Here is a 26,685-nt window from a genome sequence, read left to right as displayed (position 1 = left end):
CTCCAGAAACTTCACTAAGGTGATGAATTTTCTTGGGGTTTATACCCAATCTGTGGCTCACATGTGTGTTGTTAAGGCAGCTAAAATATTTGTTACTTCCTGTTTATCAGGGCCAGTTTGATGTCTTTAACATAGTGATCAAGACCTGTGCAGATGAGATTATGCCAGAGAGTGGGAGTGTTTACATCCCCTACAGAAGACTGTAAAGGTATACTGTTGGCCTTGCCATATAAAAGAAAACAACTTTTGGTGAAAATTGAAATAGATAAAAAGCATTTGCCATATCAATAGTGCACACCAGGTGCCTAGGGCTGTGTTGCTTTGTTGTAGTAAAGACAGCATATATAGAATAGCAGCTGCAACTGACATTACCATTTGATTAAATTTACAACTTAATAACAAGTCATAGTTATTCTCTAAGATCTTTTGCATAGGCCAAACAGGTGAGTTAAATGGGGATGTGACAGTATTATCATTCCTGTATCTTCTACATCTTTTCTGGTGGTAGCAATTTCTACATATTTCCAGGGATTGAGCATTGTTGTTGGTTTTCTATTCTGGTATCAAGAGGAAATTCCAGAGGCTTCCATTTGGCCTGTTTTACCATAATAAACTTTACTCTGTGGGTCAGAGAAGTGATGTTGGGATTCTGTTAGTTACTGAGTATGTCTATTCTAATTAAGAGTTGAGGAGATAACTGTAGTTTGGGTGTGCAGAGCTACTGGATCCACACTGATTTGTACTTGGTTAAAAAATTTCATTTGTTACCTACCAGACATCCCCATTTTGATTGGTGGATCCAGTGGTATTTGCAATCCTCAGGAATTAGCATTAATTCAGAAGCAGTGTCAGTGATCCCTCAAATGTCTGGGTATTTCCTTTTTTCCCAGTACTCGCTCAGCCTAGAAAAAGACATCAGATTCCTCTGGATAAGGCTTGGATGAGGATTTGTAGTATATATTTATGACAATGCTGCAAGACCGTCCTGAAGGGGACCAGCTTCCCTTTTAATCAAGGAGCTCTGTGTCTGTGAACTCATTTAGGTATGGAAACTGAATGAAAGATAATTTCATTTTGATGGCTCAAGGGAGCTTTCAGGTGGCAGACCTAGAGTTTTGTCTGTTATAAAGATCAATGGCTATTTCCAAAGTCTGCCCATCTATTTCATTCCTAGGACAACCTAGGGCACTGGCAGATATACCTGTAGGTTAAGACCTTTAAGTGATACTTTGTCTCTGCTGTCCATTACAGTAAATGTGTCCACCTTGTCTCTGCCAGCTAAGCGCTGCCACTTGGCCATTGCTGTCGCAGGATCCCACAAATATAAAAATCAAGGAGCCATCTCAGTGAAAGCATCTCCCACCATCATATCCAGTGACTAGAGAGTTTTTCTGCTGTTCTCTCTCAAATGTTTCTCTTTCTTTCTTTCTTTCTTTTCTTTCTTTCTTTCTTTCTTTCTTTCTTTCTTTCTTTCTTTCTTTCTTTCTTTCTTTCTTTCTTTCTTTTTCTTTCTTTTCTTTTCTTTTCTTTTCTTTTCTTTTCTTTTCTTTTCTTTTCTTTTCTTTTCTTTCTTTTCTTTCTTTCTTGACAGACTCTTGCTTTATTGCCCAGGCTGGAATGCAATGGCGTGACCTCAGCTCACTGCAACCTTTGCCTCCTGGGTTCAAGTGATTCTCCTGACTCAGCCTCCGGAGTAGCTGGGACTACAGGTGCATGCCACCACGCCTGGCTAATTTTTTGTATTTTTAGTAGAGACGGGGTTTCACCATGTTCACCAGGTTGGTCTTGAACTCCTGACCTCAGGTGATCCACCTGCCTCAGTCTCCCAAAGTACTGGGATTACAGGCGTGAGCCATGGTGTCCGGCCTGTAGTTTTCAATGCTTCAGTATAAAGATCATCATCTGGCTCTCCAGGAATATGTAGGGGTTGGTTGTACAGATTATACATGACAAAATTATTCCAACATTCCCATCTCCACAAACCTTTGGATTTCTTTCTCTACATTATACCAGCGGCATTCTGGCATCTCAAGCTCACTGAATATAGTCCCCCGCTGACTCTGAGTCTCATTTAATGAAGTAAACAAAGTGTTTGAATCACTGTCAAAGTACTGGCTAACACATTAAAAGCAGACCCTCTGATAAATGTAGTCATATCAATAAATTTTGCCAAATCCTCTGCTCCCTATTTTATTTGAAACTTGGCCACGAGTTGTTCAACCTTTCACAAAGTCATGTCACCTATGACAACACCGATCTTGATATTTGAATTGCTAACACTATGTATTCACATCTGTCTGCATTTGTAATTCTCATTCACAAAGCCTTTCCATAGAGGTGGAAGCATCTTACTGCTTCGTTTTGTCAGAAGACAGAGTTGTGTTGTACCATTTACCTACTGAAATACATATTCATTATAAATTACTTTCCTTTATTATACAATTAGGACAATATATTGTTGCTGGGTTTTTTTTTTTTTTTAATTTGTATAGGTAGGTAATATTATCCACAAATTACTTTTCAGGATAGTAAGGGAAGTGTTAAAAATACTAGTTACAAAAAGAGGATGATGGTCTGATTGGGCGGAGAACTGCTGCCTCCTCACATTGGCCCCAGGAACTTAGGTGCAGGCATGTCCGCGATGAATCAAATTGGATCTTGAGTGAATCTTCCAAATTAAGTCATTTGTTATCACTCTTCTGAAAGATGGCTCTATTTTAGTAAAGAATGCCGGGTCCTATTCAGTTTACTGACAAAGCCATGCAGGATGTTCAGTAAATAGACACACCAATAACAGCAGTGAAGAACTGACTCATAGATGCAACATAAACAATCTGTTGTATGTCTGAGAAAGGCCTTGTAAAGAATTTTTTTGTTTGTTTCCATGCAACATTGATAATAGAGGAGTGGAAGCCAGGAACAAGGTTCCCTGGTTCTTCTTGTCTGCATGATCTGAATTATAATCTATAGGATTAATAAAGGTATATTTGGGATTTAGCTGCTTTGACAGCCAGAGTGGCTGGATGGCAAATGTGAGGATATTAATGCTCCTTTCTCTCCTGTCTCATGTGCAACATTTGGGGGAGGTTCTAAGAGTAGGGAGGAAGACTGGACATTTGGTTTGTGAACATACAGTAGAGGTAGATGTTTGGTCTTGACCAAAGAATTCTGTAGCTCTAGTTTGCTCTTCAAAGCTGTTCAATGCTGCCCTACAGGTTTGTTCTATGGCCTGCCAGGGGCACATGGGGCTGCCTGGGAGCACTTCCTCTCCACTTGCTTACTTCATTCTCCCTCCTCCAGATCTCAACTCCTGTCACTTTCTCAGGGAAGCCTGCCCTCAACCCATCAGTCTGGTCTGATTCCTTTGTTGTGGGTTCACTTCAGAAGCATGTTTTCCCTTGAGATCCCTTATCTCAGTTTGTAATTACATTCATTAGCAGAGACTATGTGGTTTATGTTGGCATCCTCTGAGAGCAGGTTATCTTATTTATGCTCTCTGTTTATTCCCGTGCCTAGTCAGTGCCTAACAAGGTAGAGACTCAGTACATAGCTGTTCAATGAATAAGTGTTTGCTCCAAATTCCAGAACTATCAACAGTTACTATGCTTACGAATACGACCGTTGTATCTGCAGCCCATGGTGTTTGACAGCTGTCATCTATTTGCTGAAGAGCTTGGTAACTTGGGGTTTTGTAGAAATCAGTAAGGACTGGTGGGAACACCCAAAAGCCCCATCAACTTGGTGATTTAGGACTGCTTTGCTTCTCCAGGAACTCCACTCCACCCCCACCAGCAAAAACCAAACCCAGGGTGTTTGAATTTAACAATAGTATGTGTGTGTGCACGTGTGTGTGTGTGTGTGTTTAGCTGGAAGATGGCTGGAGAACAAGGTGGAAGGGTCAGAGTTTCTGTTCCCTTCACCTATAAATGTTTGAGAAACACCCTCTAAAGAATCCACTGCCTCCTGGCATTAAACAAAGAGAGCATCGGAATTGCAGCCCCTGGCGAGCTGGGATCGTCGGGGCGCTGCCACCATCTGATTCTGGGTTAGGGGAAGGGGGCGTGACCCCGTCTCCCCGGTTAAAGTGGACGGGGTGTGAGTGACAGCCTTTCCTGCCCCCGCGGGCTTCCCCACCCGTGTATGTGAGACCCATCAGGGAGGCCCGCGATCCACCAGGGGCCCGGGGCCCGCCCGGCTGGGCGCCTCGTGCAGGTGCGGAAGGCAGGCGGCGTCCCGGTGCGGGCGCGGGGGCAGCGCCGGGGGCCGGGCTGCGCGGCGCGGCTGCGGGCGGCAGGAGGCAGCGTCGGCCCAGGCGGCGGGCGGCGAGCGAGCCAGCGCGCGGTGATGTCAGTGGCGGCCCGGCTGGCAGCAGCCGGTACTTCCTGTGGAAAGGCGGGCGGGCTCGGCTGCAAACCCCACTAGCCAGTGTCAGCCTCTCGGCGGGAGGAGGTGGCGGCGGAGGAGGAGCAGGGGGAGGGCTGTCAAATTCGGGAGCCAGATTTTTTTCCCTTCCCCTGGCAATCCCTTCCGCTTCCCCGGCTCCCGGCGTGACATCTGCGGGCCGGGGACCTGCATGTGTGTGCGCGCGAAGGAGCGGAAGAATGGCAGTGCTCAAACTCACCGACCAGGTAGGGGGCGGCGGCGCCGGCGGGCGGGACGCGCGGGCGCAGGGCGGCGCGGAGCCCGGCGGGGGGATGGGGGCGCGGCTGGAGCGCGCCCGCGAGCTGTTTACTCACGGCGAAGGGGAGGAGTGTGCGCGGCCGCCGGTGCCTCCGAGAGCCCGCGGCGGCGGCTCCCCTCCGCGGCGCCGTCCCCGCCCTCGGCCGTCGGAACTGCGTGCCTGAGTCCGGGGCAGGGCCCGCGGGCGCTGGGCAGCCGGGGCGCGGGGTGCGGGAGTGCGGCGGCCGCGGGCCCGGCGGGGCCGGGGAGGGGGCCGAAGGCTCGGGGTGCTCCCGGGACTCCCACCGCGCCGCGTTGAGTGGGCGCCACCGGCCCGCGCCCCCGGGAGGAGGACGCTGCACGTAGCGGGAGAAAGGATCGCAGACTGGGACCCCTTCCCAAGCCTAGCAGGAGTCCTGCCCAGAATACGGCTCTTGTGTGGCGGGGCTGTCTTTATCCGTTGGATGTGACATCCAGACTTCCTCTTTAGTTGCCCCAGGCTGTGTGCGTGGTGCGGGATGGGGACCCTTGGAGACCGCCCTTTCAGATCGGGCCGGTCCCTCCGGGGAGGAGGTCAAGTCGGCTCGGAGTCTCCACTCACAGGCGGTGGGCTACGATCTGCCTGTGTCCACCAGCTTTGTTGGCTTTCCTTGCTGAGATACCACACAGGGCAGCTCTGGAGTCCTGGCTTGGAGAGGTGGGGTTATTTGCTGAATCGGATTGACAGTCCTTGCCGCAGGTCTGTGGAATGGTAACAGCCACCTTCGCGGACTCTGCTGCTCTTACATTGACACTAACAGGCACCAAACCAAGTTGCATGACAAAACTCTTTGCTGCTCTTTTCACGAAAAAAGGAAACGGCTTGCTACCCCCACCCCCACCCCCGTTTGTTCGTCGGTAGTGAAAGGAACTTTGTTTTGGGGTCCTGGTAGGCAGAGAGGCAATCTTGACTTTGACCACAGGGTCAGACGTGCCAGCCTTTGATATTAAATACCTCAGACTTATCCATGGGTTGCATCTGCTGCCTTGCGTTCTCCAGTTAGTATCCAGTCAGAACATCTTGCAGCTGAAATGCAGTCTGTCACCAGAATGATTTTCAATGATTTGTTCTCCCGCCTTTTAGATTCCTTTTTTTTTTTTTTTTAGCTTGTTTTCCCTAAATATTTACAGGTGTTTGGCGGGGTTGGGGATGGGGAAATCACTGAGTTAAAATTCACGTTATTGTTAAATTTAGTAGGAAGAGCAGCTGGTACTTGTGACGAATGTATTTGTTCTCACTGGTTCCAGAGCATTTAAAAGTGTAAGTTGATATCAGGATTTCCTTCACCTTTTGGTCACATACTGTGCCAACTGTTAGACATTTGCTTATTTTAAATCTTATAGTTTTAGCGTGTCTTGGGCCTGTCATCTTTGCTAGTACACGTTACTGTACTTGTCTGTTAATCCCTAGATCTTCAAAGTACAAAGAATGGTTCTAATAGGTATTGTTGTTATCATGGATAAGAAGGAACATCACATAGAAGTTTAGAGTTGTAAGGACTCTAAGGATGATCTAGCCCAAACCCTTCATTCTCTAAATGACAAAACAGATCTGGAGAAGTGAAGCAAGTCTTCCTCCAAGACTGCCAGCTACAGGCCTGCAGGACTGGGACTAGCTCCTGTCTCCTGCCTTCCAGGCGCTTGTATTTTCTGCTAGAGTTGGCACAGGAAAGCTCCATCATCTCACCAGATGTGTTGAAAGCATTACAAGAAAACATCTCTTCCTAGATCAAGATCAACCCTAGTGACTTGGTCTTAGAAAGAAAGGAAGTTATTCTTCAGGGCTTATCAGAGCAGGAATTTCAAAGATGTTGCCTTCTAAAATGTTTCCAGCCGCGGTGGCTCACACCTGTAATCCCAGCACTTTGGGAGGCTAAGGCAGGCGGATCACGAGGTCAGGAGATCGAGACCATGCTGGTTAACATGGTGAAACCCCGTCTCTACTAAAAATACAAAAAATTAGCCAGGCGTGGTGGCAGATGCCTGTAGTCCCAGCTACTTGGGAGGCTGAGGCAGGAGAATGGCATGAACTCGGGAGGTGGAGCTTGCAGTGAGCCGAGATGGTGCCACTGTACCCCAGCCTGGGTGACAGAGTGAGACTCTGCCTCAAAAAAAAATGTTTCCAAGTATATTTCCTTCCTTCCCCCCAATAAACTAGTATGAGTATGGAGAGAAAGGAAGAGTCTCACAACCTTTATTTGGTTATATCTCCAGATACATAAAAAGAACCTAAGGCATTTTAAGATTCAAGAACTTCTGAAAATGGCCAGTCTGTCTTGGGGCAAAGTCAGAAAGAGATGGGGTGGGGAAGTGGCCTGGGTGGAGTTGGTGGTGAGCAACGATGGTTTCTGTGTAGCTTTAGGTCCAGGAAGTAAGTGTGTGGTCTTTCTTGCCTTATATAGTCTTACCTTTTCTGTTTGAGACTCAATTCTTAGAAGTCAGTTCTTAACCTCACAGATTAACTTTTAAAACCATTTGCTTAGACCACTACTAGAAGAGTTTTGCTCCATCATTGTGGGTAGGGAGCTGCCGGCTTGGAATCCCTGCCTTAGAGTTTGTGCAGGAGTGCCTTGCTCTCCATTCAGCTTCTAGTAAAACAACCACTTCTTAATTTCTCCCTCCCCATTTTTTTTTTTTTTTTTTTTTGAGTCAGGGTCTCACTCTGGCTCATACTCAATAGTATGATCATAGCTCACTGCAGCCTTGGCCTGCCAGGTTCAAACGATCCTCCCACCTCTGCCTCCCCAGCAGCTGGGACTATGGGCGCATGAGCCACCACACCTGGCTAATTTTTGTATTTCTTGTAGACACAGGGTTTCACCATGTTGCCCAGGATAGTCTCAGACTCTTGGGTTCAAACAATCCACCTGCCTCAGCCTCCCAAAGTGCTGGGATTACAGGTGTGAGCCACTGTGCCTGGCACCTCATCTGTTAAATGCCCTATTTGTGAAGTGAATCTTGATTTTTGCTAGGCCTCTTGGATTTTTTGTTTGAGGACACACTCTTGCTGTTGATAGCCTGAAATACAAATTGCCTGGATTTGTCTTTAAATGTGGTTAAAGTCAGGGGTGACAGATGATGACATTTTCTGTCCAGCTAAAGCTGGGTGCAGGAGCTTGCTAGGTGAAGCAGACACTACTTCAGCAGTCAATCCTGTAGTGACCTCTCAATCTTGCAAGAGAAGGAAAATGTTTTTTCCCAACTCTTTTTTTTTGGGGGGGAGAGTAAAAAGGGAGAGACCAGTGTGATTTTTAGTCTTTTTTTTTAGAAGGGTTTTTTTTTTTAACTGTAAAAAAGGAACTGGGAGCTATCGCTACAAACAAACGAACTTGGCATTTAGCACTTCTGCATTTGTAACTTTTGTAACTGTGTCCCTTCTGTTTTCTTCTTCACCGGACACATATAATTTTTCTTGCAGCCTTAGGGGGCACCAACCATCCTGGTTTGTGCAGATTGGTGTCCCAGCATATGGGGCTAAAACTGGGAAAATTCCAGGCAAACTGGGAGGAACTGCTTACCCTATGTAACATAGAACACACTCAGCTATGTCATTAATATAATAATGTAATTATTTCCTTGTATGTGGACATTAGGAGTTTTATATTTTTGGTAAAGTGAGATAATTTTAAGTTTGGGAGAGAAAATTTCATTACATGAAGATCTAAGTTAGCATTTTGACTCAAAGATAGCCATGAAGTCTTTTTGAAAATGATTTGATATTGACTTTTTTAGGTCGTTCTTTATGTCATATAGTTAAAGTCCCTGTAGTCATTTTAAGTGTATGGTCGTATCTTCAGCCTGGGTCTCTACCCAAAATTTATTTTCAGAGTTACTTAGCTAGGATGGTAAGTTCTGTTGCATGTTTAAAATGTCCACTATTCTTACCTGCATTTGTTAATGATAGCACTACTCTCATCTCGGAGGCTGCCTGTAGACAAACTGTTTCAGCAGGTGGCCCTTTTGGAGCTTCCTGCCTGGAGGCCTTCTGTTTTGGTGTTCCCTTGCCAAGTCCTAGTTCACACTTGAGTCACCTACCTTCTTGCCAAAGGCAGTGTCTGGCAGCGGTGGCAGTGGCAAGAGACTAGAAATCCTGTGTAACTTTGGGAGCAGGATTTCTAGCCCATAGTGTGGGGCCTTGGGACGTGTTACACATTTTATTGGGCTGCCCTTGTTCTTCCATCGCTCCCTAGAGCACTGGTCTTAAAGCAGACACTATGCTGTAGTCCTGTCGTCAGCAGAGAAGAAAGGAAAAGAAAGGCTTTATTTAGAGCCTTTTCTGGTTGTTTCGGGACCCAATCACATGGTTTTGAGAGTGCACTTGAAGCTGGTGTTTCATGGCAGAGACCTAATAATGTCATACATTTATTATGCTCTTATTGTATACTGGGCTTTTGCAGTGAGTCATGTCTTAATCCTCATAGCCACACTAGGAGGTAGGTGGTGGTGTGATTCCTATTTTATGGATGAGAAAACAGGAATGGAGAGGCTAATTGACCTGTTTAGGGTCACACACCCAATAAGTGATCTAGCACATTGTCCTATCCTGGCAGTCTGATTGCACAGGTGGGGCTCTCACCACAAGGCTATACTTTTCATAGTTGAAAGGGCAGTGCAGCCGTAGGATTAATGGGTGCCTGCTCTTGTTTACGGAGAAGCCATTGGATGAGCAGTGTTCCCTGAACTCCTTCTGCCTCTTGGGCCAGACCGATTTCTGTACAGAGTAAGGAGCTGCTTTGAGGCCTCTGCCCCTGCCTGGCTTATATCTGGCTTTTCCCATTAGCCTCTCCACCTCCCCACGCTGGTGAATGATGTGTTGATAGTTCAGTGATTTTTTTCATATATGTGTGTATATATATAAAACAAATGAACTGCGGTCATTATCAGAAAATCAGAAAACTAGAGGAGCAAAACCAAAAAATTTTAAAACCATCTGAAGCCTCTATACTCAGAGATAACTATTCTTGACATTTTGGGATGTCTCCTTCTAGTCTTCTGTCTGGGTAGCCAGGTAAATTTTTTAAACTTTCCATGTGATAATATCATTACTTGTGCACATAACTAATATCTGTGTTCTCTACACCAGTGACTTTTCCAATAAACTTATTCTTCTCTTAGATATATGATTGGCTCTTTAGCCAGCACCAGCACATAAGCTCTAGCTCTGGATTGATGGAACCAGCTATTTTCTTTTTCTTTTCTTTCTTTCTTTCTTTCTTTCTTTCTTTCTTTCTTTCTTTCTTTTTTTTAAGATTTCAACTTTTTACTTCCTCTTTTGCTTTAAACAGAGAGTGAAATATAAAATAAAAAAGGCACAAGTTGTACCAGAAACAGGAATGAAAGATTCTTTAAAAAGATTTGTATTTCTACAAGATAATGTGAATTTTTATAGGCTAAAGTATAACATGAAATAATGTAAAAACAGGCAGAGCTACAGAGATCTGAAAATTTTGTGGTTTCCAAATTTGTTTAAGCTATGACACTCCTTTTCTTTCCCCCAAAGAAATTTCATATTGAAGCTCAATATATAAAAAAGATGGGCTTGGACAATGGTCCCTGAGTCCCTCTTGAAAACTGGTTGGGTTTAGTATTATTTGAAAGCCCCTTTGTATGATAAAACTGGTGATTGGTTAAGTGTTTTTTTTTTTTTCTCTGACGCATCATGTGTGAAACAAACAACATTTATAAATGTTTGTGAATGATTAGGAACTGCTTAGAACTAGAATGACTATATCATTTTTATCCTTTTGAGAATCATAGGTGATACTACTCAATATGAAGCCACAAACAGATGTGAGCCAGGAGTGTCCTGGGTAAATCTAGATATGTGGTCATCATCTATACACATAGTCTCCATGTTTGCTCACCACAGGCTTGACAGTGACAGTAAACTAGTTTGACTAGCAGACTACTCACTCTCTTTTGAGTCTACAGTGGTGCAGGTATTACAAAGATTGTTTTATGACCTTGTGCAGAGTTGGGAAACAGCTTCCATCTCACACCTCAGTTCTGATCTGCCCAGGGGTTGCAGGTGTAATCTGATAGAAACATTCTGACCCTTGGCGGTCAAGGATCTGAGAAAGCATGATTGATTACCAGTATTTGCTATGGGTGTATGGGAAGGGAGAAGTGACATATGTCGTACATTAGCCAACTCTTGGCAAGACATGTTAATCTCTGTAGGGTTAGGGTTTCTCTTTGTAAAATGAAGAGGTTGGACTGGATGCCTTTATGGTGCCTCAACTCTGCCCTCTCACTTCCGTGACTTGGTGCCTGTAATGGAGACCGATGCTCTTCACATGGTTTGTGTTATAGTCTTTCTTACAAATGTGGCTATGAAGGGTGTATTTGCAGATGAGCTCTAATAAGGCTTTCCAGGTAACAAAGTCAAACAGCTTCAGGTTCCAGAGAAGGATTTTAACCAATGTCAATGACTTAGGACTAATTCCTATTCTCCACCCTATTTCAATTCATAGATAATCTAAGATTACCCATTTTATTTGTTCTGTATTTTTATTTTTTTGAGACAGAGTCTCACTCTGTTGCCCAGGCTGGAGTATAGTGGTGCGATCTTGGCTCATTGCAACCCCCGCCGACCCTCTCCCAGGGTTCAAGCAATTCTTGTTTCTCAGACTCCCATGTAGCTGGGATTACAGGCGTGCGCCACTATGCCCGGCTAATTTTTGTATTTTTAGTAGAGATGGAGTTTCACCATGTTGGCCAGGCTGGTTTCAAACTCCTGGTCTCATGTGATCTGTCCGCCTTGGCCTCCCAAAGTGCTCGGATTACAGGCATGAGCCACTGCGCCTGGCCTAAGATTACCCACTTTATAGATTACTCCTTTTTAACCTTTTAACCTATATATTATTTGGCTCTGGCTGCTTTCAGAGGTTGGGAGTGCAGGTATTTGCCCTTATCAGTGTTTATGTTTGTAAATATGTTGGTAGCCTAAGAGGTTGAAATTAATGATTCATGAATCCAGCTTGTAATTATGATATTCATAATTTTTAAGGATCTTTTCACTTGCCTCGTCTTTTGAAAACTTAAAATTTATCTAGTATTCTATAAAGTGAGCTAAGCAAATAAATATATAGTCCACCTTTGGGCTGTTTCAGGGATCACTAAGTCAATAATTGTTTGCATTTCTTGGTTTGCGTTTGCTTAGAGTCCCCTTGCTCCCATCCGGGGGAGTCTTAAGCATCCAAGCATAACTTTCTAGGATATCTTTTATATCAGAAGACCATTTACCCCTAAGAGAGCTTTCAGAGCTCTTAGTAAAATTAGAGAGACTTGTGGAAACATTGTTTGAGCCTAGATATGGAAATTAATCACAATTCTAACCTGTCTCTAAAAGTTTTGCTTTTTTTATTTTAAAAATTTTGTTTTGCTTTAGTTTGTTTTAAAAATAACACTAGATTGGGAATCAGAAGACATGGATTCTACTCATGGTTCTTTTAACAGTTGTATGGTTTGGGGTAAATCCTGGCCTTCGTTTCTTTGTCAAAATGGGAACAGGCAGAAAATTCTCTAAATTCTTCCAAGCTCTAACATTCTAAGATAGCTCCTCACATATTTCAATGTCAGTCTTTTCTCACCTTGTGGAATCTCATTTCAAAAAGTGTCTGCCTTTTATGAACTTCTGATTTTCTCCCAAGTGTGTTGGTGGCAGCTTTAAAATTTCCCAGGTTTGGTAAACACATCCTTTTTGTCTAAGGGTGAGGAGTCCTTTCCCCAAGAAGGTTGTCTTCTGGAATCTCCAGGAGCCTGGCTGTGGGGACACAGAACCCCTGGGGCTGTTCTCAGTGTGGTCCTTGGAGAATCCTCTTGAACTTCTTATAGGCTAAAGGGAGCAATCCTTACAGAGCCCATGCTTGTCTCTTGTGAGCTGGGGCCCACCTTAGCCTTCTTCAGAGGTGCTGCTTTAGCAAATACCTTGGGTCCTCCCAGGCAAAATCCTGTTTTGTTGAACCCAAATAACATGTACATCTAACAAGTTTATTTCTCAAGGGTTGGCCCAGAGTTGGGTGCAGTTGACCTGGTGACCACAGACTTTCTCAAGAAAGGAAGGAAATTCCTACATGTAATCACCAGCCTCTGTAAGGTTAGTCTCTGTGGAGACTTGTTTTGGTGTCTAAGACTGGCAAGATAAGGAAAAAGGAAAGTGAGCGTAAGAGAAATCTGAAGACAGAAAGTCAGGCAGACGTTCAGGTCAGCCGGGACAAATCAACCAACCAATTATTGTTAAACAGTGGCCTCCAAAAGTAGGTGTGGCGTACACTCCAAGGATGAACACAATGCTTTATTGAGTTGGAGTTTGGGAAAGAGAATATTAGACTTCATATTTTTTTAAATCATTCTTTTAAACTTTTAATTTTTATTACATCTTATTTGCTAGTACCGTGCCATCTTTTTGGCTGTATTTTTCAGTGTCTGCCACCTGGCCAAATCACCACTTGGGTTATTACAGCAGCCTCTGACTGGTCTTCCTGCATCTGACCTTGGCCTCTACACTCTACTCTCAATGTAGCTCTCAGAGTGATGGAACTCAGAACTTGTCACTCCTGCTCAAAAACTTCCAGTTTCACCCAGGTGACACTCTAATGTCATTAGAGTGACTTCTGCACTGAGCTCCTCCACTCACCTGTCCAGCCTTGTCTGCTGTCCATCTCTTCCTGGCTCCTTGGCTCCAGCCCCGCTGGTCTCCTCCTGTTTAGTGAACATGCCAGCTGCACTACTGCCTGGGGACCCTTGCTGTTCCTGCTCCCTGTGCAGCTCCTCCCTAGATACCTGCATGGCTCGCCTTTACCTCTTTCGGGTCTTTCTTCAGATGTTACCTTCTCAGTGAGTCCCTTTCTGACTACACTGTTTAAAATGCCTACTCCACATTTCCTGTCTGCCTTTCTTTATTTTCCTCCACAGTGCAAATCCCTCATACCATATATTTTACTCCCCCCATTAAAAAACCCCAAACTTACGTGTGGTTAAGATATAGATAACAGGACAAAGATTATTTTGTTAGTTTGGTTCATTCACTGCTGTATCTTCAGCACTTAGAACAGGGTAAGGTGCATTGTAAATGCTCCATGAGTATTTGTTAAGTGAATGAATATAAATATGTATATGTGTCTGTGTATGTACACGTTCAAATGTTTTTTACTCATAAAGTGCTCAAACAAACAAAAGAGAAACACTTCTATAAACAGCTTTCATTTTACGCTGGAATGTCAAATTTCCATTCAAACAAAATTAAGAGAAAGTTTTCTGCCCTATGAAAAGATAAAAGATCACATATTGTCCTATTTTCTGGTTATATTTTCCCTCTTTTTAAACTGTGCTTTTGGTTGTGAGGATGGTTAGCATTGTATGTAATTTTCAGTTCCATTGAAATGGAACTATCAAGGTGACACTAGGGGACAGGAAATATTGACCCTAAATGTTGTAGGAGTGGATCTCTTATGTATTCAAGTGATCAAGGAGTGTTTAATGAGCTCTATCTACATAGCAATGATACAGCATAGCTCTGCTGGGGCTCTCTGCTCTCCCCTTCTCCACGAAAGAGAAAGACAGGTAAGAACAGGCACAATAAAATAGAAACCAGACAGAAAGAATTGGAAACAAGGAGACAAGAATCATGCTTTATATGATGTAATCCTAATATTTTTATGAGAGGATGGCTATCATTTCATTTTAAAGATGAGGAAAATGAGGCTGGCATGGTGGCTCATGCCTGTAATCCTTTGGGAGGCTAAGGAAGGTGGATCACCTGAGGTCAGGAGTTCGAGACCAGCCTGGCCAGAGAGATGGCTAGAGATGGTGAAACCCCATCTCTACTGAAAATACAAAAATTAGGCGTGGTGGCAGGCGCTTGTAATCCCAGCTACTTGGGAGGCTGAGGCAGGAGAATCGCTTGAATCTGGGAGGCGGAGGTTGTAGTGAGCCGATATTGTGCATTCCAACCTGGGCGACAAGAGTGAAACTCTGTCTCAAAAAAAAAAAAAAAAAAAAAAAAAAAGGAAGAAAATTGAAAACTGAGAAGTTGAGTAATTTTTTAAAGGGTTGCATGACTCTGGGAGTCACATCTGGGCAACCCCAAGGTGCACATTCTTAGCCATCACACATTAGGATTCTTGAAATAGGTGCAGTATCACAAGAGGCCGTTTTCCCTATGGAGCTCACAGTCTAGTTAGATGATATTGAATGCCTTGCATATGAAAGGCCCTCTTTAACGTTTATTGAGTTCATGTGGCATATTAAACAGTTATCAATCCAAGTATAGTGCAGGTTTAGACTATGCTTAGGGGGTAGTGATTAGGGACTTCAGGAGTCAGAGATGGGCAGAGTCATTAAGAAGGGAGCTGGAGGGAGTCTAAGTGGTACTTGAGGAAAGGAATGATCCAGGCAGCAGATGTGGGTGGAACCCAGGTGAGTGATGTGTTGTGTACCTCTCAGGTAACCTGGTGACTAAATTTACTGAGTCATAGGGTTCATGTTAGGTAGGAAGAGGAGGTAAGGAAATATCCAGTTTGCAAACTGGATAGGAGAGGTGTTTGCATACTAACACATCTTTCTCAGTTGAGTTCTTTGATAGATACTACATGCCCTCTGCTGGAAAACTTGAATTGATGAATTTGTGCCTAAGCAAAACTCATTGTTTCCATTAGTTGCACATGACCTTTTACAAATTAATTTGTATTTACTTTCTTCCAAAAAGTATTGAAGCATTAAAGTAAGGTGTTGCCTTATGGGCCCTTCTGTGTCCATGATACCCCTGGCTTGAACAGAATGTTGCATGAGGTACCATGGCAATATTTTGTGAACAAACATGTATTTTGGAGTAGCAAGGACTTCATTGAAAGGACCTAGATGGTTTGGTGATGTAGGCCATTGATCGAATAATGTAATAGGTTTAAAGATGACTTTTTTTTTCCTTCTTAAAAAATTATTTCCTTGGCCAGGCGCGGTGGCTCAAGCCTGTAATCCCAGCACTTTGGGAGGCCGAGACGGGCGGATCACAAGGTCAGGAGATCGAGACCATCCTGGCTAACACGGTGAAACCTCGTCTCTATTAAAAATACAAAAACTAGCCGGGCGAGGTGGCGGGCACCTGTAGTCCCAGCTACCCGGGAGGCTGAGGCAGGAGAATGGCGTAAACCTGGGAGGCGGAGCTTGCAGTGAGCTGAGATCCAGCCACTGCACTCCAGCCCGGGCGACAGAGCGAGACTCTGCCTCAAAAACAAAAACAAAAACAAAAACAAAAACAAAACAAAACAAAAAATTTTTTTCCTTAGGTTTTTGGGGAACAGGTGATGTTTGGTTACATGAATACGTTCTTTAATGTGATTTCTGAGATTTTGGTGCACCCATCATCACTAAAGAACTGTACCCAATATGTAGTCTTTTATCCTTCACTCCTTTCTCACCATTTCCCCTGATTCCCCAAAGCCCATTGTATCATTCTTATGCCTTTGTGTCCTAATAGCTTAGCTCCTACTAATGAATGAGAATATACGATGTTTGTTTTTCCATTTCTGAGTTATTTCAGTTAGAATAATGGTCTCCAATTCCATTTAGGTTGCTGCAAATGCCATTATTTCATTTCTTTTTACGGCTGAGTAGTATTCCCTGGGTTGTATCTACCACATTTTCTTTAGCCACTCATTGATTGATGGGCATTTGGGCTGGTTCTGTATTTTTGCAATTGTGAATTGTGCTGCTGTAAACATGTGTGTGCAAGTGTCTTTTTCTTATGACTTCTTTTCCTCTGGGTAGATACCCAGGAGTGGGATTGCTGGAACTGGAGATGACTTGTTTTTAATCTTATACATATTTTTTAAATAAGAAATTACAAAATCCAGACTATGGGAAGCCTACAGAGAAAATAAAAGACCTCATTTCTTTAAAAAATCAATTATAAGAGGAAAAAAAAGTTGGAGAGAAAATATAAATCCATAAATTAAAAGGCAATTAAGATACATTCAGACTAATTGCAACGAATAGATTTGGATTCTGATTTAAACAAACTTAAAAAAGCACACTTCTTTGAGATAATTGGGGAAATTTGAATACTGACTGGATATTTGATAATTTAAAGTGTGAATATGATATTGTGGTTATGTTTAAAAAGAGAGTCCTCTTATAAAACTAGAAACTATAAAACTCTAGCATTTTCTCTCTCTCTGTCTTTTTTTTTTTTTTTTTTGAAACAGGATCTCACTCTCTCACCCATGCTAGAGTATAGTGGTGTGATCACAGCTCACTGCAGCCTCAACTTCTGGGGCTCAGTTGAGTCTCCCACCTCAGCCTCCTGAGTAGCTGGGACTATAGGTGCATGCCGCTACACCTGGCTAATTTTTGTATTTTTAGTAGAGATGGGGTTTCACCACGTTGCCCAGGCTGGTCTCGAACTCCTGGAATCAAGTGATCTGCCCGGCTTTCCAAAGTGCTGAGGTTACAGGCGTGAGCCACCATGCTTGACCTACTTTAGCATTTTCTTAGGGCACCTATTTAAGTGATACATTCTTTTTAGAAACTATTTTTCTTTTTACTTCTTCCTGCCACCTTTGTGCCCCACCGAAGGCCTCCACTCTTACCTGATAGAATGCCTTCAGTAAAGTTGTTAGAATCCTTTCTGTTTGTCCATAAAAGCACATGATTTTTCTGGTTTTGCTGCCCAAGGAAATATGCTTCTGAGCTAGTTGTGTGGTCCACACGTCTATTACTTAGTTTAAGTGGCTCCACAGCTTGAGTCAGATATTTGAGCATTGGTCTTAGAATCCCCATCTGGTGTGCTTTTAGGAAGACCTGGATTTGGCTTGTCCGGTGTAAGATATTTGAAAGGGAATTGAGATATTAGAGTTGCCAAAAATCACTTTCTTACCTTGACTTTTAAAGGATGTTTTTAATTATACTGTGTAGTTTTTAAAGGCAGCAAACAGTTACAAGATGTCAATTCTAATGGGCCTGGCTGCCATGCCTCTCTTCTTACCTGAACAGAAAGTGGGTGTTTGTTGTTGCCTTGAGTGGTTTAGCCATTGCTTCAGGCATGCCGAAATATCTTCCTTTATTTCTACGAGTGTGAAAATCTTTCTATATCCTTCTTAAAGGAGTCCAGATTTAAGAATAGACCATAAGCATAAGAAGTGGCCAGCTGTGACTTGAGTACATGATACTGTCATGAGTAATTTAGAAGCCATGTGACTAAGGGTTTGGTACTTTGGAGCCTCAGTATAATTAGGTCTTGGGGCTCATGAGATGAGTGCAATGTTTAGTTGCTAATGCTCCTTTTTGTAGCAGCCAAGAAGAAACAATCTTTTAAAGTAGCTCTGCTTTTTAGCAAGGAGTCTTCTACCGAGGTTTCAGGGTACTGTATTTTGCGTATAATATTTTAAAATATTGTGGTATCTAACTGAACAGTTTCCAAAAACGCTCCATGTGAGTTGTATAGTTAGAATACTAAAGTTGATGTCTGGAGACCTGGGCTATGTGCACAGCGCTACTCCTAACAAGCTGTGTCCCTCTTCCTGTGACACAACTTTCCTTGACTGTAAGATGGGTAAAATAATACTTGCTTTATGGGGAAGTTGTGATAATCAAGTGGGAAAAGTCTTTGTATAGCAAGTGGCTCTTGGTTGGCACTCTATAATAAATAGTCTCTGAATGTTGGACTGGTTCCTCATTTGTCAAATTAAAGAGATCAGTTTTCTAAGGTCAATTTCAGCTCCATGAAAATATGATTTGAGTTAGTTTTTGTTTTAGATTTATGATCTTTACACTAGTCTTCTTTCTCTCTAGCTTAAACAATATTGGTAGAAAGAGTTTGTTTTATTTTTGTGTGGATTTTCCATACTTCGGTTTGAATTGTAGTGTTTTGGTTCTTACAGCTTTAGGAAGTGCATTTTTGTTTCATTTTGGTTTTATCAAATCAATTGACTTAGCTTATTTGACCAAAGAATCTTACATTTAGATAGATCTAGGAGGATCAATTTGTGTTGAAAAGATTCTGAGGAGTTTGCAGTCATTTTTGATTTAAGTTGTCAAAAAGAACTTTGAAAATTACTTATAAGAATGCCACTTCCTCTTCACAGAAGTATAAAACTGTGTCTTTTTGAGGAAGTGTGTAAAAACAAAACAGTTGATAGAGTAATCTTCATAAAAAAATCATCACAGTAGAATGTCTTAAAAAAATGGTGTAAAATTTCAAGTCTTGAATGAATTTGTAACAGGGTAGAAAACAAACTTCTCTGATAAAATGTGACTTAAAAAGTTAGATGAAGGATACATTGTAAAAAGTTACTTTAATTTGGGATTTTTTCCCTTTTAAAACTACAGAATGTTATTTAACCAGCAGATACTGTAAACACCATTGGATATGTGTATGTATCTTAATTCTAACAGAGCATTTCAATTTCAGTTGATTCTTGGTTGAGATGTAGGGCAAAATAAAAAGGGAAATGAAATGATTCACAGGAAATGAAAATGAGAATTGGTATAAGAAAAGGTGCAATAAGGAAAAATAGGAGAAAAACATTAAGAAACTTTTTTTTTTTTTTTTTTTGAGGGAAGAAGGGATAGGAGTGGGAAGGAGACTGTTAGTTTCTTAGGTGAGTGTTGGAGATGCTCTTGAAACTTTAAGCTTAATTGGTCACCTGCTGTCCTCTGCTCTTTGAAATAATTGACATTGATCCTTGCTGTTCAGCCACATTGACACTTATATCTTGGGAGTTCTAGGATTGGAGTAACAAAAGTGGAGGTTGTTACTTACAGTGCAAAAGAAACAACCAACATGGTGAAACCCCGTCTCTACTAAAAATACAAAAAAAAAAATTAGCCTGGTGTGGTGGCGGGCACCTGTAGCCCCAGCTATTCGGGAGGCTGAGGCAGGAGAATGGCGTGAACCCAGGAGGTGGAGCTTGCAGTGAGCCGACATTGCGTCACTGCACTCCAGCCTGTGCGACAGAGCGAGACTCTGTCTCAAAAAACAACAACAACAAAAACAAACAAAAAAACCCAACCAGAGCTGTGTCACTCAGAAGGCTGAAAAGAATCAGCCTGACAGGTAATTTGGCCCCTCAGAGGGTCCTAGTGGCTGATATAGGACCTTCAGAATGAGTGTAGGTGACAGGCAGATAACAAATTATTTTACACAGTGGGAAGTCAAGGTATTAGGAGCTTCTATGACTAGTGACTAGGTTCCTGCAACATCTCTGGTTTTAAGCACCCCACTGCCTGTCCTCATGAGTTGAACTAAAGCAGGACATTTCTTCTTTACTGCTTTACTTTTTCTTTTTATTTCTTCTTCTTCTTTTTTTTTTTGAGACAGGGTCTCAATCTGCCACCTAGGCTGGTGCAGTGGTGCCGTCATAGCTCAACCTCCTGAGCTCAGGTGATCTTCCCACTTCAGCCTCCTGAGTAGCTGGGACTACAGGCATGTGCCTCCATGCCACCCGGCTCATTTTTTGTAGGGACAGGGTTTCACCATGTTGCCCAGTCTGGTCTTGAACTCCTGGACTCAAGGGATCTGCCCACCTCAGCCTCCCAAAGTGCTGGGACTATAGGAATGAGCAAGCCACCATGCCTAGCCTTGCTTTTACCTTTTCAACCAGCTCTTCCAGAGGCTGAATGGTATTTTTCTTAACTCTATTCCTGCCATGAATTGACTGTGAGATCCTGGCCAGTCATTACACCTCCTTGGGCCTCAGTTTTCTTTAAGAAATGAGGACATTGTTTTAGAGTGTATTCTTGTAGCTGCTCCAGTCTTCTATAGTTTTAACCCGGGGGTTGCAGACTACTGTCCGCAAGACACATCTGGCCTGCTGCCTGCTTTAAATGGCCCGTGAGCCAAGGATAGTTTTTATGTTAAGTGATTGAAAAGGGTCAAAAATAATGCTTTGCAACACATAAAAATTAAACAAAATTCAAATTTCTTTGTCCGTAAATATAGTTGTATTATTTGTTTACATCTTGTCTATGGGCGCTACAATAGCAGAGTTGAGTAGTTGTGGCAAAGACTATAGGGTCAGCAAAGCTGAAAATATTTACTATCTGTCCTTTTGCGGGAAAAATTTGCCAACCTCTTGCTCTAATTCAAGGGCAGACTTGGGGCCGTCCTCTTCAGAAATCGAGTGCTACACTCTTACAGTCCTAGTGTTACCTAAGTTGCACTTTGATCTAGATTTAATTAGATCGAGATGGGAATTCTTGCTTTTATTATTTTTCTCCAGGAGAAAGTAGAAGCTTAGTTAGCTTTTTTGGTATGCTTTCAATTAAAAACAATCCTTCTTAAAACAATAGTTTGTTTGTACTCAACTTTTTTTTCCCTCTCTCTAGGAATTACTGTGGAGAAGGAAGCCATATGTTTATATTTTAAATTACTTGCCTTTTCTATAGGATTTTTACACTCCAGATGTGGACTCAGAAACAGTTAATATGTACTTTTGATGCACTCAAAGAGCCAAAATGGGGGAAGAGAGATATTTACTTCTTATATTTGAGAGCAAAACAGAAATCTTAATATATTCTATTCCCCGCTTAGAGACTCTAGATTAATATGGGGATGGAAATGGCCTTAATTTTGCAGAAGGCTAATTTTAAGCAAACACAGTTTAAAGATCAAGTATTATAAATGAAATTTATACAATTAAAATAAATCTTAAAACTGTCTACTTATCTAATATTGCTCATTATTCTGGAAGGTTCTCTCTGAAGCTAAGTCTGGGAATTTCTGTGTGGTTTATAAGTTTGTGTGTGTATTGGGGCAGCGGAGGTGCAGAGAGAGAGAGAGAATGAAAGTATGAGTGTGTGTGGTTTCCAGTGTTCATTTCATTAGAATTATAAAGAGCATCTGACTCTTGCTCTTGTACTTCCAGAGTCATTTGAGTTATTATGAAACTCCTCCTAGGCCTGGAGTTCCGTTTGATCTTGGATGAAGATGGACACCTTGAACTGGTTAGTGAGGCCAGAAAGGAGGTCAGTCAACACGTCATCTTTCATATAAAGGTTCACTTTTCTCAGAAGTGAAACTAACTTTTATATGAAAGATGATACGTGTTGACTGACCTCCTTTTCTCTATCCTTCAGAGAGAAAGAATTAAGACTAAAGAAACTTGTTTAAAAGATTTGTAAAGAAATTAATGTAGTGTACAACTTTAGAAAACATGGACAGTGACTGAGTACCTAAACTATCTGGGACCTCCAGCGTTTTCTGAACAATATAAATTGTCTGGGGAAGACAGGAGATGAACATTAGAGTCCCCATTTTTCATAGGGAGAAACCGAGGCCAGTGGCTGTTACTTAGCTTGTTGATTGTTAGTGGAGGTAGAGCTCTTATTTTTTCTGGCTCAGTCTAAGGTGCATTTCATTTGCCTATCCTGTTCTTAAACAGCACTTATAAAATCACGTGTCATTTCTACAGTTATATTTAGGATACAGCCTAAAATGCTGTATAAACACCCTGTGATAGAATGCTGAAGGCTGCCGCCTGGGTAATTATCATGTGGTTCTAGTATCGTATCATCTACATTATCCAGATTAGAATGTATCACCCACTTCTAAGCTGGTCTAGAAGAAGGAGCCCATTGTGTGCAAGGCCATAAGGATATTGCCTCATCGTTCCCCTGTGGGTAAAGATCTTTGTGATACACAGAAGACCGTGGAACTTCATTCTTATTTGAAAACACTTGTGACTGGTAATAATTCTGAAATACTAAGGCTTTCCCATGCCCTTGCCCCCAAAATTCCTCTTTAATATGCTTTATTTTCTTTTTTTAGAATTTTGTGAGATGTCTTTAAAATTGGCCATCTGAAGGGAATATTTGTCACAGCACTGTCTAATCTTTAGATGTGTCTAAATGCAAATGTGTTTAATGAACCCTTTCATTTTCCTTCTTACGTGGAGTGGGGCAAGTTTCTTCATTGAGCCTCTCACTTCTGGTTTCAGTCCATTTTTAGCCCCTTGATTAGTATGTGACTTGGGATGGTTGGAGCTAAGCCACTGAATTGCTCTTCACTTCTAGGGGAAAATGTTTGTACCCCAACTTTTTAGTATCCAAGACTCTGGTTAACTCAGTAGTAGTAGATTAGCAGTGACTATTGAATAAGTGAATGATATAGTGGGAGTCTCCGCTGCTGTGTTTTTTCCTTCACCATCCTTCCCTTCTTTCATCTACTTTATCTACCTTCTCTTACTCCTCCTGGGATCTTTACCATGAACAGAGGAAGGACAGGAAGTGATTAATTTTTGGTTATGTAAATAACCCTAGTAAAAGGATTGGTGATATAAAATATTGCTAATTTTTGTTTGGTGGATTTTTTTTTCTTGGTGTCTTGTTAAATATGCATAGTCAAGAATGTGTGGCTGATGGCTTAGTGTGTCATGACACGAACAGATCTGGGACAACTTCTCCACTCAAGGAAACAGTACAGGAAGAAATGTTTTACTCACCATTCTTTGTACTCTGGAGATTTTGGACAGGCTTTAACTGGGGCAGCTCTTTAAAGACTTGCACAGGAAGTCACTGTTAACATGGACTCTTGGTTTAAAGCATCTTTCTAAGTAGGGCCCAAAGGAGGCAGAGTGTGATTTCCATCACTGACCCTGGGTAGACTGAGAGGATGGCCAGGCTGGGCCATCTACTGATGCTTACAAGTAACTCATGGGAACATTTTTTACCCCCAACCCCTACCACCTAAAGATTTTTATAAGTGATGTATTCCCTTGCACATTTCTTGGGGAGTTGACATCTAATGCTTTTCATCACAAAGTTGGAAAGATACAAAGGATGTAATTCCTGACATAATATAAATGTTGACTTTTTTAAAAAATGAAAACGTTATATCATTGTTTAAAATGTGTTGAATGGAATTTAAACACTATTGTGATTTGAGTGTCCCACCTTCACTTGAAAATACATGAGCAACATCATCACTGGTCACCAGATAAATGCAAATCAAAACCACAATGAGATACCATCTCATGCCAGTTAGAATGGTGATCATTAAAAAGTCAGGAAACAACATGTGCTGGAGAGGATGTGGAGAAATAGGAACGCTTTTACACTGTTGGGAGTGTAACCATTGTGGAAGACAGTGTGGCGATCCCTCAAGAATCTAGAACTAGAAATACCATTTGACCCAGCAATCCCATTACTGGGTAGATACCCAAAGGATTATGAATCATGCTGCTATAAAGACACATGCACACATATGTTTATTGTGGCACTATTCACAATAGCAAAGACTTGGAACCAACCCAAATGTCCATCAATGATAGACTGGATTAAGAAAATGTGGCACATATACACAATAGAATACTATGCAGCTATAAAAAAGGATGAGTTCATGTCCTTTGCAGGGACATGGATGAAGCTGGAAACCATCATTCTCAGCAAACTGTCACAGGGACAGAAGACCAAACACCGCATGTTCTCCCTCATAGGTGGGAATTGAACAATGAGATCACTTGGACATAGGGCAGGGGACATCATACACTGGGGCCTGTCGGGGGGTGTGGATGTGGGGGAGGGATAGCATTTGGAGAAATACCTAATGTAAATGGCAAGTTGATGGGTGCAGCAAGCCAACATGGCACATGTATACCTATGTATCAAACCTGCACATTGCGCACATGTACCCTAGAACTTAAGTATAATTAAAAAAAAAATACATGAGCAAGCTTTGGAAATTTTATGTTGTTACTTTTTCTCCTTGAGCTTATACTTCTATTCCACTTTCTTATGCAGAATTTGGCTGGGTGTGGTGGCTCATGCCTGTAAATGACCACACTTTTATCCAAATATTATACATTTTCTTTCTTTATTTTTTTTGAGATGGAGTCTCGCTTTGTTGCCGAGACTGGAGTGCAGTGGCATGATCCCAACTCACTGCAACTTCTGCCTCCTGGATTCAAGTGATTCTCCTGCCTCAGCCTCCCAAGTAGCTGGGATTACAGGGGCCCACCACCATGCCCAGCTAATGTTTATGTTTTGAGTGGAGACAGGATTTCACCATGTTGACCAGGCTGGTCTTGAGCTGCTGACCTCAGGTGATCCACTTGCCTCGGCCTCCCAAAGTGCTGGAATTACAGACATAAGCCACCGTGCCTGGCCGCATCTTATTTATTTTTTAGGGACAGGGCCTTGGTCTGGTTTGATCTGGTTTGATCTGGGTTGATGTGGTTTGATTTGGTCTGATCTGATCTGGTTTGGTCTGGTCTGCTCTGGTTTGAGCCGGTCTGATCTGGCTTGATCTGGTTTGATCTGGTCTGGTCTGGTTTGATCTCGTCTGGTCTGGTTTGATCTGGTTTGATCCGGTCTGGTCTGGTTTGATCTCGTCTGATCTGGTTTGATCTGGTTTGATCCGGTCTGATCTGGTTTGATCTGGTTTGATCCAGTCTGGTCATCTGGTTTGATCTGTTTTGATCTGGTCTGGTTTGGTTTGATCCGGTCTGGACTGGATTGATCTGGTTTGATCCGGTCTGGTCATCTGGTTTGATCTGGTTTTGATCTGGTTTGATCTGGTCTAGTCTGGTTTGATCCGGACTGGTCTGGTTTGTCTGGTTTGATCCGGTTTGATCTGTCCGGTTTGGTCTGGTTTGATCCGGTTTGATCTGGTTTGATCCGGTCTGGTCTGGTTCGTTCTGGTCTGGTCTGGTTCGGTTTGATCCAGTTTGATCCGGTTTGATCCAGTTTGATCGATCTGGTTCGATCTGGTTTGATCTGGTTTGATATATGATCTGGTTTGATCCAGTTTGATCCAGTCCGGTTTGATCCAGTTTGATCCAGTTTGATCGATCTGGTTTGATCCGGTTTGATCCAGTTTGATCGATCTGGTTCGATCTGGGTTGATCCGGTTTGATCTGCTTTGATCCGGTTTGATTGATGATCTGGTTTGATCCGGTTTGATCCGGTTTGATCCAGTTTGATCCAGTTTGATCTATCTGGTTCGATCTGGTTTGATCTGGTTTGATCTGGTTTGATAGATGATCTGGTTTGATCCAGTTTGATCCAGTCCGGTTTGATCCAGTTTGATCCAGTTTGATCGATCTGGTTTGATCTGCTTTGATCCAGTTTGATCGATCTGGTTCGATCTGGGTTGATCCGGTTTGATCTGGTTTGATCCGGTTTGATCGATGATCTGGTTTGATCCGGTTTGATCCAGTTTGATCCAGTTTGATCTAGTTTGATCGATCTGGTTTGATCCGGTCTGATCTGGTTTGATCCAGTTTGATCGATCTGGTTCGATCTGGTTTGATCCGGTTTGATCTGGCTTGATCCGGTTTGATCTGGCTTGATCCGGTTTGATCCGGTTTGATCCGGTCTGGTCCGGCTCGATCCGGTTTGATCCGGTCTGGTCCGGTTTGGTCCGGTCTGATCCGGTTCGATCCGGTTTGATCCGGTTCGATCCGGTCTGGTCCGGTTCGATCCGGTTCGATCCGGTCTGGTCCGGTTCGATCCGGTTCGATCCGGTCTGGTCCGGTTTGATCCGGTTTGGTCCGGTCTGGTCCGGTTCGATCCGGTTCGATCCGGTTTGATCCGGTCTGGTCCAGTTTGGTCCGGTTCGATCCGGTTTGATCCGGTCTGATCCGGTCTGGTCCGGCTCGATCCGGTTTGATCCGGTCTGGTCCGGTCTGATCCGGTTCGATCCGGTTTGATCCGGTCTGGTCCGGTTCGATCCGGTTTGGTCCAGTCTGGTCCGGTTCGATCCGGTTTGATCCGGTCTGATCCGGTCTGGTCCGGTTTGGTCCAGTCTGATCCGGTCTGGTCCGGTTCGATCCGGTTCGATCTGGTTTGATCCGGTCTGGTCCGGTTCGATCCGGTTTGATCCGGTCTGATCCGGTCTGGTCTGGTTTGGTCCGGTCTGATCCGGTCTGGTCCGGTTCGATCTGGTTCGATCCGGTTCGATCTGGTTTGATCCGGTCTGGTCCGGTTTGGTCCGGTCTGATCCGGTCTGATCCGGTTTGGTCCGGTTTGATCCGGTCTGGTCCGGTCTGGTCC

At 42.9% G+C, this 26,685-nt stretch overlaps 1 protein-coding gene across 8 annotated transcripts in view; it reads left to right on the top strand.

The window, feature by feature from the left end:
* The first annotated feature begins 4,365 nt into the window (after positions 1-4,365).
* Positions 4,366-26,685, top strand: part of ANKRD44 (ankyrin repeat domain 44) — a 327,884-nt gene continuing 305,564 nt past the window's right edge. For 3 of the 8 annotated variants that reach the window (XM_023218065.2, XM_031936501.1, XM_023218036.2), the window contains exon 1: positions 4,431-4,628. In XM_023218065.2, the coding sequence (XP_023073833.1) occupies positions 4,602-4,628 (27 nt within the window). In that variant the 5' untranslated portion in view covers positions 4,431-4,601. Of the gene's footprint in view, positions 4,629-26,685 lie in introns of all 8 variants that reach the window. The other 5 variants (XM_023218043.2, XM_023218050.2, XM_023218022.2 and 2 more) reach the window with 4 other exon arrangements.

Source organism: Piliocolobus tephrosceles, chromosome 11 (assembly GCF_002776525.5).
Source record: "Piliocolobus tephrosceles isolate RC106 chromosome 11, ASM277652v3, whole genome shotgun sequence".
Lineage (NCBI taxonomy): Eukaryota > Metazoa > Chordata > Mammalia > Primates > Cercopithecidae > Piliocolobus > Piliocolobus tephrosceles.
This window is presented reverse-complemented; position numbering and strand designations above follow the sequence as displayed.